At 38.4% G+C, this 14809-nt stretch overlaps 1 protein-coding gene across 3 annotated transcripts in view; it reads left to right on the top strand.

Annotated features, from left to right (window-relative positions):
- Positions 1 to 14809, top strand: part of LOC139763848 (zinc finger protein ubi-d4 B-like) — a 105902-nt gene that overhangs the window by 10059 nt on the left and 81034 nt on the right. For all 3 annotated transcript variants that reach the window (XM_071690192.1, XM_071690193.1, XM_071690194.1), the window contains exons 4-6: positions 2025 to 2123; positions 3773 to 3913; positions 6412 to 6508. In XM_071690192.1, the coding sequence (XP_071546293.1) occupies positions 2025 to 2123; positions 3773 to 3913; positions 6412 to 6508 (337 nt within the window). The remainder of the gene's footprint in view (positions 1 to 2024; positions 2124 to 3772; positions 3914 to 6411; positions 6509 to 14809) is intronic.

The raw sequence follows: 14809 nt of genomic DNA on the forward strand, positions 1-14809 counted from the left end.
ACATAATATTTACTGAATTGGTAAGAGGGAGTAACCAGTGAACCAGTGTTTTGATTTTTATTGTCACAGACTTACTTTAGTTTATCTTCAGATTCAGTTCTGAATAAAGAAATTATCTAAACAAAATACATATATTCACCTGCAAGGAAATTGATATGAAACACATCCTAAAACAGCAAACTTCTTTTTCTTTGGCCTACAGCACTGGCTCTTAAAAAAGGTACATATGAATGATTGATTGTTAAGTATAGCAGGCATGATTTTTCTTGTCATTGGTAATGCATGTTGCTATTTGATCACCTAGTTGAGACTTAGCTTATGTGGTTTGCTAGGCATGCTGTGCCATGTGTAATATATCTAGGATACAAGGCATGATTCATTTAGTGTATTATCAGGCATGACATAGTCATGTTATATACAAGGAATGATAAGTGTGGTTTTGTAGGAATTATCTGAGTTCCAAAATGTAGTATATAGTATCTGATTTGCTAAGCATGGAGATGATGTACAGTGTCGATTACAAGATAGAGTGTTATTGATTTTACATGACTGTGCTTACACATATCTAATTATGTGTTCGTTATTTATAGTGAGCTAAAGTGAAAGGATATGTTAAATGTTAAGGGTTGGTTATTACTATTCTGTGGTAATGTGAACTGTTTTTTAACATTGGAGGATGGGAGATGACTCGTAGAATTATTGAAATAGAATTGAATTGGAAGGTAGAGGGATGAGAGAAATTTTTCTCAAATAGAAGAATGCATTCTTTTGAGTGAATATATTTTCATTTAGAATTATACATGTGAATTATCACATGAGCTGCAATTTATATTTAGGAATGGTGGTGAGATAGTGATGTATGCATAGGAAAACAAGACAGTGTGTTACATGATGTCTTCTGTACAAAGTAGGAAACATTTGAGAAAATGTTTTGGGTTGGAGGTGACTGAAAAGTTTAAACATTGCATTTATTCATTTCTAGCATTGCTTCCCAAGTTTGTAAGTATTGTTTTGTAAGTATGTATGAGAGTAAGATTTTACTTCCTGTTGTACATGAAAGTTTTGTATGTCTTTGTGTATGGGGTTGGCACTACAGAGAACAGTGCAGGTTTGGGAGGCCAAACCTGACTAATTATTCTGTGGTAATTATATTATTATATTGGATAATGTGTGTCCATAGTATCTAATAACAAAAGTTTCAGAAATCTGTTAAATTTTTTTTGAAACACAACGTTTTCATTTGAATTATTGGAGGAGTTGAAAATTAGAAATACCTTTATTCAAAAGTGCTTGTCTGTTTCATGAAATGTTAACAGACAGACTGCAAGATTGGGGATATCAGGAGGCAACAACAATTTTAGGAATGTTCCAAGGTGATATGAGTAGCATATGAATGCCAAGTACCTGGGAGTGGACTTTACAATGGATGGAACTCTAATGAGTCATAGGTTGGGAGAGGTTGGGTTACATTCTTGGGTGCTTTGATTAGTGTGGCAAGAGAGGTCAGCGACTCACAGGGGAAAGAAGGGTACGTTTGAATGTATAGCTGTCTCAGCAATGTTTTATGAATGTAAGTCTTCAGCCCTGGATGCAAAAGAAAGAAAGGGGGTAGACATGTTAGAAGTGAAATTCTTGGACAATACATTTTATTAGGTGAGTTGATCATGTAAGGAATGACAGTGTAAGAGAGAAGTGCGGGAGTAAGCACAATATGATGAAGAAAGTTGATTAGGGTGTGCTGAAATAGTCTGGACATATGGAGAGAATGAGTGAAGAAGAACTGATTAAGAGGATTTACATTTCATAAATGGATTGTGGAAAGGGGAGAAGGAGACCAGTAAGGGGATTGAAAGATGAAGTGAAAGTTGCTTTGGGTCAGTTAGATCTGAACATTAAGGGAGGGTGAGAGGCATGTGTGGTATAGAGTGAATTTGATCTGTGTGGTATACATTGCCTGTCTTTTTCTGTCTGATTAACACCATGCTGCCATATCATCCAACTTATAATGATGAACATCATTGCAGGCTATTAAGGAACCTGAGGGAGATGAACATACCATAGTTACAGTTGAAAACCCAGCTGCTGTAAACCCCGAGGAAACCAACTTTGTGTATGAAAACAAGGTAAAGTTTCTGCAACTCTTACATTTGCATTTTATACCAATCTAATGTGAAACCTTGCACTCATTGCATGATATTTTTCAGAAGTACAGAGCTGTTTGTCTTGTATGGCATACTCATTAATGAAATGTGGAATATTGAAATTTATGGTATAATGGGAAAAATAGGGAAAATAGAAGAAAATATTAAAACAGTTTGTAGTTAGTGTGACCAGGTGACTTTTTCTGTACCTGAATATCCCCACTATCTTTGGGAGATAATATCAGGAACAAAGGAATGATGGCCTTGTTTGTACACATTCACTACTTATCTCTTGTATTTAATGTACTAAAACCATAGCCCACCATCCATGGCCAAGCCCTACAGACTGCCTTTACTGGTTGATATTCCCTGTTTCAGCCCACCGACAGGACATTGCTTCCTCCATATACCACATAAATCCAATTCTATCGTGTACACATCTCTTGTGCTTCTGAATGTTCAGTCCCTGGGTCCCATTTGGTCCCTCCTGTCACCCTCCTATGTCTAATGTATTATACCCACTGTATGATCTATGTTTGCCTCCACCAACCCCTAGATATGTGCCCTCCCGTACTGTCACTGAAATGCTTTGTTTATTTATATCTAAATAATAAATATTTTCAAGACTAGAACTTTAGAAGGGAGAGAGATAGGTTGGTTGGAAAGTGAGTTTGAATGGAGGAAGTGGACTGTTTAAATACGTAAGAGTGGACATGGATCCATGGGAGCTAAAGTAAGCTATATATTGGGTGAGGGGGTAAAGGTCTTGGGCACTTTGAAAAGTATGTAGATAGAAAGGTCACTCTCTTTTAGGGCAAAAATTAGTCTGTTTGGTGATATAGTAGTCTTGAGAGTGTTGTATGGATGCAAGGCATGATCCTTGGGTGAAAATGTACAGAAGAGGATGGATAGGTTTGAAGTGAAATTTTTTGAGGACGGTATTTGGTATGAGGAGAGTTGATGGAAAAAGAAGTTATAGGGTGCTTACATAAGAGAGGATAAGAGAGAGAGAGAGAGAGAGAGAGAGAGAGAGAGAGAGAGAGAGAGAGAGAGAGAGAGAGAGAGAGAGAGAGATGACAGCAAGAAAACTTGTGTGAGAGAGCAGAAGAGGGTGTTCTAAAAGGGTTTGAACATAGAGAGGATGAGTGAGGAAAGGCTAACTATGTACCCAGCAGGGCTTGATAATTTTTTCCTTTCTTGACTGCAGAGTCTCAGACTGAAAAACGTTTCTTCTAAGAGTCTGTAGCAGTGTTGCCATTTTTGATATTTTGCCAGCGATTCAAGTGAATTAGACCTCCAATCTATTAGGTAAATTTGTAATCCAGTGGCTGGCTTTTTTTTTTTTAAGTGTGTTGTTTTAAAGAATGCCAGGTCGAATTTTAACCATTTGGCTTAAATGAATTTCAATAAGTTAATTTTTTCTTAAGATATTTCTTGTAAGATTTAGATGACCCCCAAAATTCCAGCAGCATGTTGTTGTGCTGGTTGACTTTTTCAATCCTTGACTAGGTTACTTAGGTAAATTTATCTCCTCAGGATGCAGATACTTTGACTGGGCAGGACAGTTTGATTCTTTTTTTTATTAGAGAAATATTTCCTCCACTTAGTGCACTTTCTCCATTTCCTTTTAGGAGCCATACTACTTTGATGATTCAGCATTCTTAGAAGAGGAAGAGGAAGAACCTGATGATGATGATGATGACACATACTCAACACGTGCCACACCAACCCGAAAGAGGAAAAAAGCTCCAAAAGTTCCCAAACCTGTGAAAGTAAGGGTGCAATATTGATAGATTTCATGTAATAAGCTTTGTATTCTTACTCAGATTTTCATTATGTGGTTGACACACATAATGGCTCTCTTCATCATGCAGTTAATGATATTTGTTAGATAAGAATAATTCCTACAATACAATGGCAGTCCATTTACCAGTTTGTAAGGCTCCAGTAGATGTTTTATTTTCTTGGAAAGGTGAAAAAACTATCCTTAGCAATGTACACAAGCTGTTTATCCAGGCATTTTGTATTTTAGGAGTTTGTATATATGGGGAGATGCCTTATCTAAATGGCTATCCAGAACAACAGAATGGCTGCTTGGAGATATGCACTTAGTTGGGTCCTTTCATTAGGGATAAATTATCTAGTGGATCTCTTTGCCATTGAGGCAGATGTCTTGTTGATGGTACACCTCCTCCCTGACATACGTCCGAGTTCCATTCTGACCAGTCAGTCTGATCTTGACGTGGACATAAGTCGGATGCATGTCAGCGTGGCATGTAGAATTCCTATGCCTGTACAACATTCTTTTGTCCTGCTCAATTTCTGTCATGATTATCTTACTTTTTATTAACCATCTTTATTATATGATTCTGTAATTTCTTTTTGCATTTTATTTAAGATTCTTTGGTTCATATTTCATTATTTCTATTTTTCAATTTATATTTTTCTGGTCATATGTCCAGATGGTCATAAGTCATATAGGTTGTATGAAGGGGATCAGGTGTATATACCTCTTCGATCTTTGACAAGGGCAGTAGTAATAGATACCCGTATTGTGGAGTGGAACTTTTAGAACCAAATTTATTTTTTTCCCCGTGTAGATCTTCATGGGAAAGTTCTCTTACTAACTGGTTTATGGGATTGGTGACTCTTGTAGCCCAGAGAAACAACCATGGTGCCAGAAATTTCAGCTTTGCATTTCTGTTTGACTGATTTCTCTAGTTTTTCTCAACCACCACAACCTTGGTTAAGGAACCTAATGTTAAAACTCTCAGTTTTGAAATTTACTGATGAATTGTCTTAGATATTTGTACATTTGGGGATTGAGAAAGCATTTGATTGTGATCTCCATAATATTTGTTCCTTTACTCAGAGATGATATTATTGGGCTGGGAAACTCTCCTTATCGTTCTTTGACGTTTTATACTCATCTGAGGTTTGGAAGGCCTTCTGTATAGAGTTCTTTTCTCAAGATTTTCATGGCCTCCTCCTCTGTACATCCCTATTTATAGCCCATGCCTTGCGTCCATACATTATTGGGACAATTTTACGTTTAAACACTCATTTTCTCATATCTGCCCTTTGCCCTTCATACATACTGCACTGAAACCAGTGCCCTCTGTCCACAGTCAAACCCTACAGACATATCTGTGGTTTGTGAACACTTGCACATGCCCTAGTTCTGTCCACAATCAGCATGTCACTCTCAGTATACTTCATTGCTTTCCATGTATGCCTCTCATCCTCTTGCATGCTCAGGCTCTAATTACACAGAACATCTTTCACTCAGTCCTTCAATCTCCAATTTGCTCCCTTTTTTTCTTGTCCCATCTACTTCTTTCATGTTTACTCTCTTAGTCAGCCTTTCCTCACTCATCTTTTTCATATGCTCTTCAGCTCTCTAAACCATACTCTTTCTCACTTTCCCATCTCTTTCATATCCTGTCATTTTTTACATGATCAGCACTCATACCATATATTTTCCTCAGGTATTGAATTCTGAAACATGCACCATCTTCTGTACTTTATACCTGCGGTCCATGCCTTGCATCTGTGCTACACTGCCAGGACTGCAGTACCAATAGACAGACCTATCTTTACCAATTGTGATTTCTCTTTCGGTATTATGGAAAGAGTTTTACTCTCTTAGGGCCCCTGTCTTTTGTGCTTCCCATATAATCGAGAAGACTTTTTAATCTTTGTAAGCTGTTGGCATTCTGTCTCCTTACTTAGGTCATCCAAACCATCTTCTCCCCTTACACTAAACCAGTATTTCTGGACATCATTTTTGACCAGCCTCTTTTTCACCTTGGTATTTCATGAAGAATTGTTCACTGTCATCATCAACCAGTTGGTTGATGTGTGTGTGTGTGTGTACATGTTTATGTATTTAGAAATGGTTGATTGGTAAATTGGAAGATGTTTTGATGTGTGCTGCCAGAGCAGTTTTCTTGAAAGAGTATCAAGAAAAATGTCTCCTTAACCTAGAATTGGGCTAAGAAAAGGGAGTCTCATAGTCAATTTTTTTTCCATATATTCTGTAAGTCATTTCCCTATAATGAATAAAATACATTATCAGACTCATAGGGTTGGCAAATTGGAAACCATATCATGGTGTGTGCAGCAGGAGCAGTAGTTTTGGGAAGAGTATCAAGAAACATGTTTCATTAGCTTAGAATTAGGCTAAGAAGTCTTTTAGACCGAGCACTCATTTCTGTATATTTTGTTAGCTATTACCTCTAATCTAGAACTGATTATTGTGCATTGTCAGACTCCAAGCAGCCGTGGGAGAAGGAAGAAGGAGGTGCAGCCAAAAACTCCAGTTGAAGGTGATGAGGAAACTCCTGGCAAACCTTATGAGTGCCAGCGTAAGTTAACATTTTCTGTTTGTAAGTTAGATTTTCTGTATGAGAAATATGACATCCAAACTCTTGAATATTCTATACATGAAGAAATTGTTGACATTTCTTTTGAACATAGGAACTTATTAGACTCAAATATCACAGCATTCCAGTTAACTATAGCATAATGTCAGACTTTATGAATTTAGAGTGACATATGTTTATTTAATCAAAGGGTCCTGAACTTTGGCTATAATGGAAATGGTATTTAAAATGGCTGAGCCTACATAACTGTGCTGTCTGATGTGTCTTTGATTTGTTGTTTATTGATTTGACCAATTAAAAACCAATTTAGTATTCCAGACAATCTGCCATGTGTATAGATATGAATAGGTTCCTAATTTATATTCTAAATTTGTCAAAGAGATTAGCGAGGTTCTCATGTAGCACATTTATCAAGAAATGAATTGTTGCTATAGGGAAAGTGCTGTCACCATCCAGCTCGAGGAAATGAGTTAGATCTTGAGCTTTGCATGATGTGTTTTGCCCCTATATATAAATTCAGGGTTAATCCCTCTTTTGCAAGGCTCTGGACTAACTCTTAAATTTACTTCTTTGAGGTGCTCATTCCTTGATATGAAAACGGCATAACATACTTTAACATTAGCTGATTTTTTTTTTTTTTTAGAGTTTTATCTGTCAGTAAGCAGCATAACAACACATCTATGAAGAATTACGAGTTAAAGTATATGATTAAAGGCCTTTAGTTATTTCCTCAAGGGGCGCTGGACACGACAATATAGAAATGATGTAATTAGATAGCTAATCAGAATAAACTTTTCTTCTGTATTTTTCTTTTAGTATAATAGCTGAGATGGCTATCATAGAGAACATGAATTAAACAGGGGTCAGAATACTTACCAGCTTGTAAAGGGGAGGAAGGAACTGAAAGTCTTTCTACATTTATTTGATTTTAATGATTTATCATTGGGGAAAAAATCTAGTTTTCTCATGAATGAGGCTGATGTTTGGCATTTATAGCATTGATAAACAGCTTATTCCTTGCTCAGTGACCCTGTTTGTGATGAAGTGTCTTTGTATTGATGTGAAGTCTCTTTCAGTTAAAGGGTATAGACCATTGTGTCTGGTTATTGGATTCCTGTGTATATTGAACAGTGTATCTCTGTCAGTGTTATAGAATTTCATAGATGTTTTAGAAACTTATGAAGTAACCACAGAGTCTTTGCTTCTGTGAAGATGATAGTTGCACTTTGTTTAATCATTCCTCATATGGCCTGTGTCTTAATCTTGGAAATATTCATGTTGGCCTCTTTTAGACTCTTAGAAGTCTGTCTTGGTCTTTTTGGAAACTTGGATAACAGAACTGTACCACATCCATAACCCTTAAATGCCAGGAGTCTTTATGTGGAGACTCTTCATGCAGTGCTAGGTGTCTTCATATAAGAGCTATATTTTGTGGGCTTTATTCAAATCTCCCGCCAGGGTTTTGACATTGTTAAACTGCTAAATATTGCCATGGTCATTGTAGATATCTTTTTAGAGAATACCACCATCTTGAAGCAATTCTTTTACATTACAGATATAGATATGTGTGAATACAGTATATGTAAATATGTGTATATATAACTGCAAATATGTAATTAATCCTAATGAATACTGATAAATGTCATTTCTGCCCTTGAGTTGCCCTCTGCCAGTGGGCTGTTAGGGGTGAGGCATTAAAGGCTAAGAAGTGGCACTGGAGTTTCACCAGTTATGGAGACTTCTGCTGTGGCCATCTCCTTGAGGTGGATAGAAGTGTCATTTAGTAAATTTGCATCATGAGAATCACCCTCCACTGTGCTTCTCCCTCCTTCTTTACCTAACTACCCCTCAGAAATACAAACTATACATTAGCTGTAGGACTAAGCCTCAGCCATAGCTCACTTCTTTATACAGATTTTTTTTTATGTTTTATTTTAATTTATCGAGGATGTAAGGCATGTGTACGTGTAGGAAGAGAGGAAAGTGATTGGTTCTCAGTGAATGTAGGTTTGCGGCAGGGGTGTGTGATGTCTCCATGGTTGTTTAATTTGTTTATGGATGGGGTTGTTAGGGAGGTGAATGCAAGAGTTTTGGAAAGAGGGGCAAGTATGAAGTCTGTTGGGGATGAGAGAGCTTGGGAAGTGAGTCAGTTGTTGTTCGCTGATGATACAGCGCTGGTGGCTGATTCATGTGAGAAACTGCAGAAGCTGGTGACTGAGTTTGGTAAAGTGTGTGAAAGAAGAAAGTTAAGAGTAAATGTGAATAAGAGCAAGGTTATTAGGTACAGTAGGGTTGAGGGTCAATTCAATTGGGAGGTGAGTTTGAATGGAGAAAAACTGGAGGAAGTGAAGTGTTTTAGATATCTGGGAGTGGATCTGGCAGCGGATGGAACCATGGAAGCGGAAGTGGATCATAGGGTGGGGGAGGGGGCGAAAATTCTGGGAGCCTTGAAGAATGTGTGGAAGTCGAGAACATTATCTCGGAAAGCAAAAATGGGTATGTTTGAAGGAATAGTGGTTCCAACAATGTTGTATGGTTGCGAGGCGTGGGCTATGGATAGAGTTGTGCGCAGGAGGATGGATGTGCTGGAAATGAGATGTTTGAGGACAATGTGTGGTGTGAGGTGGTTTGATCGAGTAAGTAACGTAAGGGTAAGAGAGATGTGTGGAAATAAAAAGAGCGTGGTTGAGAGAGCAGAAGAGGGTGTTTTGAAATGGTTCGGGCACATGGAGAGAATGAGTGAGGAAAGATTGACCAAGAGAATATATGTGTCGGAGGTGGAGGGAACGAGGAGATGAGGGAGACCAAATTGGAGGTGGAAAGATGGAGTGAAAAAGATTTTGTGTGATCGGGGCCTGAACATGCAGGAGGGTGAAAGGAGGGCAAGGAATAGAGTGAATTGGAGCGATGTGGTATACCGGGGTTGACGTGCTGTCAGTGGATTGAATCAAGGCATGTGAAGCGACTGGGGTAAACCATGGAAAGCTGTGTAGGTATGTATATTTGCGTGTGTGGACGTATGTATATACATGTGTATGGGGGTGGGTTGGGCCATTTCTTTCGTCTGTTTCCTTGCGCTACCTCGCAAACGCGGGAGACAGCGACAAAGCAAAAAAAAAAAAAAAAAAATCATGCATGAGTGAGGTAGTGCCAGGAAACACAATGTGGTATACTGGGGTCTACATGCTGTTGATGGACTGAACCAGGGCATGTGAAACATTTGGGATAAATCGTGGAAAGGTCTGTGAGGCTAGGATGTGGTTTCAGTGCATCACACATGATAGCTAGAGACTGAATGTGAGTGGACGTGGCCTTTTTTCATCTGTTTCCTGGTGTTACCTTGTTGATGCAGGGGGTGGCGATGCTGTTTCCTTTGAGTTGAAATGGCACCAGGAATGGATGAAGGTGAGTAACTATGAATATGTACATGTGTATATATGTATGTGTATGTATATGTATCTGTATTTGTATATGTATGTGCATGTATGTATATATGTGTGTATGTGAGTGGATGGGTCTTTCTATGTCTGTTTCCTGGTGCTATTTCGCTGATGCAGGGATGGTGATGCTGTTTCCTTTGGGGTAGGGTGGCGCCGGGAATGGATGAAGGCGAGCAAGTATGAATATGTTTGTGTGTATATATATGTATGTGTGCATGCATATGTGTGTATATGAGTGGATGGGTCTTTTTTCATCTGTTTCCTGGCACTACCTCGGAGATTTTTCTATGTGTGTATTTCTTTTGTAAACTGTTATGCGTTATTGAATTCACTTGTGGAGTTTGCACACATGCACCCACACACCGGAATGTCATTGAACACATTAGGATGAGAGGGACTGATACACTCTTATCACTAGATCTTATTTTCACACATACTAACTTGGATATTTAAAAAAATTGAATATGAAACACTAAGTGGAAAAAGTGATCCTGTAATGGTGAAGTTTATATGGTAAATGAGATAGTCAGAAGAGCAGAGATGAGATGGGATATGAAGAGAATGGGTACCTGGCTGATGCTATGGTTCTAGAGAAGGCATATGATAGGGTTGATAGAGATGCTTTGTGGAAGGTCTTGAGAGTATATGGTGTGGGAGGTAAGCTGCTAGAAGCAGGGAAAAGTTTTTGTCAAGGATGTAAGGCATGTATATGAGTAGGAAAAGAGAAGAGTGATTGGTTGCCAGTTAAGGTCAGTCTGTGGCAGGGGTTTGTGGTGTCCCCATGGTTGTTTAATTTGTTTATGGATAGGGTGGTTAGGGAGGTAAATGCAAGAGTTTTGGAGAGAGGGGTGCGTATGCACTCAGTTGGGGATGAGAGGGCCTGGGAAATGAGTCAGTTGTTGTTCGCTGATGATACAGTTCTGGTGGCTGATTTGAGGGAGAAACTGCAGAAGCTGGTGACTGAGTTTGGAAAAGTGTGTGAAAGGAGAAGGTTGAGAGTGAATGTGAATAAGAGCAAGGTTATTAGGTTCAGTAGGGTTGAGGGACAAGTAAATTGGGACGTAAGTTTGAATGGAGAAGAATTGAAGGAAGTGAGGTGTTTTAGATGTCTGGGAGTAGACTTAGCAGCAAATGGAACCGTGGAAGCAGAAGTGAGTCACAGGTTTGGAGAGGGGGCAAAGTATTTAGGAGCAATGAAGAATGTTTGGAAGGAGAAAACGTTATCTTGGAGAGCAAAAATAGATGTGTTTGAAGGAATAGTAGTTCCAACAATGTTATATGGCTGCGAGGCATAGGCTATGGATAAGGTTGTATGGAGGGGAGTGGATGTGTTGGAAATTAAATGTTTGAGGACAGTATGTGGTATCAGGTGGTTTGATCAAGTATGTAATGAAAGGGTAAGAGAGAAATGTGGAAATAAAAAGAGTGTGGTTGAGAGAGCAGAGGAGAGTGCGTTGAAATGGTATGGACGTATAGAAAGAATGAGTGAGGAATGGTTGACAAAGAGGATATGTGTGTCAGGTGGGGTGAAGAAGGAGAAGTAGGAGACCAAGTTGGAGGTGGAAGGATGGAGTGAAAAAGATTTTGAACGATTGGGGCCTGAACATACAGGAGGGTGAGAGACGTGCAAGGAATAGAGTGAATTGGAATGATGTGGTATACCGGGGTTGATGTTCTGTCAGTGGACTGAATCAGGGCATGTGAAACGTCTGGGGTAATCCATGAAAAGGTCTGTGTGGCCTGGATGTGGATAGGGAGCTGTGGTTTCAGTGCATTACACATAACAACTAGAGACTGAGTGTGAATGAATGTGGCCTTTTTTTGTCTGTTTTCCTGGCACTGCCACGCTGAAGCAAAGGGTAACGATGCTGTTTCCTGTGGGGCGGGGTAGTGACAGGAATGGAATAAGGCAAGCAAGTATGAAAATTAACAAGTGTATATATATATGTATGTCTGTTTATGTGTATATGTTTGTATATGTGCGTGTATGGGCGTTTATGTGCTACCTCGCAAACGCGGGAGACAGCGACAAAGTATAATAAAATATAAATATAAATGTGTATATAAGTGGATGGGCCATTCTTCGTCTGTTTCCTGGAGCTACCTTACTGATGCGGGAAATGGTGATTAAGGATGATGAATAAATAAACAAATAGATAAATAGATGAATAAATATAGCATTAATTGGATGACCTTGATTAGGGTCTCAGTTGCCTTTGCCACCTCAGCTGACATAAAGAGAATAATCATGGAAACCTCAACAATATCTGTGGTACCAGAGATTGGGAGATGGAGTTCAGGAGCCAGAAACCAAATCATTGTGATGAAAGGATTTTTAAAATTTACAATGAAGGATCAAGAACATGGGTACCTCTAGTCTCTAATACAAAGGGAAGGTTAAGAAAGAGGCAAGAATGGTTTAATCAGAAAAGTCAAAGGCAAGGGAGTTGTACAGTGGCAAAGATATAGGTAGCATTCCAGCCAATCATCATATGAAAGGTTTATGAGAGCAAAGAACGAGTATAGCAGGATATGAAAGGAGGAACAAAGATTCTTTTAATAGAATATTGTGGACAAGGTAAGAGAAAATCCAAAATTTTTTCAAAAATTTATGAGGAGTAAATTTTCATTTAAAAATGCAGTTACTCAGGCTGAGCAATTCTTTCTTTCTTTCTTTCAAACTATTCGCCATTTCCCGCATTAGCGAGGTAGCGTTAAGAACAGAGGACTGGGCCTTGAGGGAATACCCTCACCTGGCCCAATTCTCTGTACCTTCTTTTGGAAAATTAAAAAAAAAATGAGAGGGGAGGATTTCCAGCCCCCCGCTCCCTCCCCTTTTAGTCGCCTTCTACGACACGCAGGGAATACGTGGGAAGTATTCTTTCTCCCCTATCCCCAGGGCAATTCATAGGCATGAATTGTTAAGGGTGCTATAAGGATATGTGAGGAACTTAACAAGTTCAAATTTGTTTTTGCAGCAGAGGACATTGTAGCCCCAAAACTAGTGAGATGGAATGGGGAAGAGGTCTCACAAAACATTAAGACATCTTGAAGAGATATTACCAAAATACTGAAGGGTCTTGAGCCATACAAGGCTCACAATCCTGATGAAATATTTTAAAGCTGCTTACAATTACATGAAACAGACCTCTTGAAGTGCCAAGGGAGTGGGAAAGGGCAAATGTTAAGAAAAGAGACTAAGAAGTGCTCAAATGTAGACCATTCTCACGATGATTGTGGTCTGTAAGGTTCTGGAAAAGATAATCTGAAAGCAAATGGATGAGTTTCCACAGAGGGGAAATTATGTATATGAGAAACAACATGTTTTTAGGGAAAGGAGGTTATGTTTAATTAGCCACTTATATTTCTACAAGAAAGAGCTCTGTCATTGATAACAGGGAAGGCTAGGTTGATTGTATTTGTTTGAAAGATGTATTGATAAAATGACCAGAGGAAGTAGCATTAAATAAAGCAAAAAATTGATAAAGAATTATGTAAAGATTTACTCTTATGGTATAAGATGGCTGATGAATGTGGAAATAGTAAGAGCAGTCAGCAAGCAGAAAATTAAAAGGTTGTATGATAGTAGGAAGATTCATTTGATGGGGACCTTTAAGTGTAAAACTCTCTACCTGTACGGTACAGTGCAAATAGGTAATTACAAATAGCTAATCCCCCTGCACTAATCTTCCACCATACACCACCTTCCACCACCCTCCTTTGCCACCTTGACCATGTGATCTACTCATTGATTTTGATAAAGGCCAGAGCCATATAAATAGCATCATCACACTTGTTTGTACATATCTTTATTTTTTGCACATATACTTTACTTATGCGTGTATTTTCTGTCATTTTATGAAGGGACATAGAAAATTTGAAAACTTTTTCCATTTTGTGGTGGGAACATAGGAAGTCACCCAGCATTTAAGGGTTAAGCTGAGGTCGTAAAAGTCAGATATAGAGGGTTTATATGGTGTTTGATGTTTTATAATGAAAGTTTCTTGGTATGAATCCTGAGACTGGGTGTTCTTTGGGCAGCAGCTATATCTTGTTTAATTGATTTGAGATCATTACTGATAATGACTTTAAGATCAATCTCACAGAAGTCCACAAGACTTTTGGTATAAGACCTGCTTACTCTGAATCCTTGTTGCCTTTCCTTTGCAGGCACTCATCCACTTGCTTTGCTGCTATCTTTTACAGAAGTTCACAGACTGTCCTTGTCTGTAAAACTAACCCATGAGTTAATATATTGTCTTATTGTCTCATAACATGCATGCAGTTCTTGTTTACTTCCTTCTAAAAAATCCTTCTTCCAGCAAGTGCTTAAGCTTTGTTTTTAATGTCCTTATCAGCTTTTCTACACTTTCTTTAGGTATATAACCTGTGTTATCTCTTGGGCCATTTATTTTGTGCAATGTATATCTTTCTTGAGCTCATTTATATTTTATGTATTGATCTTAGTACTTTCCATTCGCAGTCCTTCATCTCGTCATGATAGTATTGGAGGTAAAAAAATTTTCACCCGTGAATGTACTCTGAAACTTAGCATTCAGCTTCTCATGAAAGAAATCTGATTTAGTACCATTTCCTTTGAATTCTTCAATCAAACTATATGGTCTTTTAATGAAAGTTTGTGATGAGAAAAAGTTCTAGAGTAAAGAAAGATAATAGAATGATTGTTTAGTGGATTTAGAAAGGTCATTTAGAATTAGAGCAAAGAGTTTTGAAAAGTTCTGTCTATGCTGGAGTGGATGACCTACAAATACTGGTAGGAGCTTATATAACAGAACTAGTGCTTGTGTGAGAATAGATGATGATAGGAATGAGTGTTTTAGAG

The sequence above is a fragment of the Panulirus ornatus genome, chromosome 48 (assembly GCF_036320965.1).
Source record: "Panulirus ornatus isolate Po-2019 chromosome 48, ASM3632096v1, whole genome shotgun sequence".
Taxonomy (NCBI): Eukaryota; Metazoa; Arthropoda; class Malacostraca; order Decapoda; family Palinuridae; genus Panulirus; species Panulirus ornatus.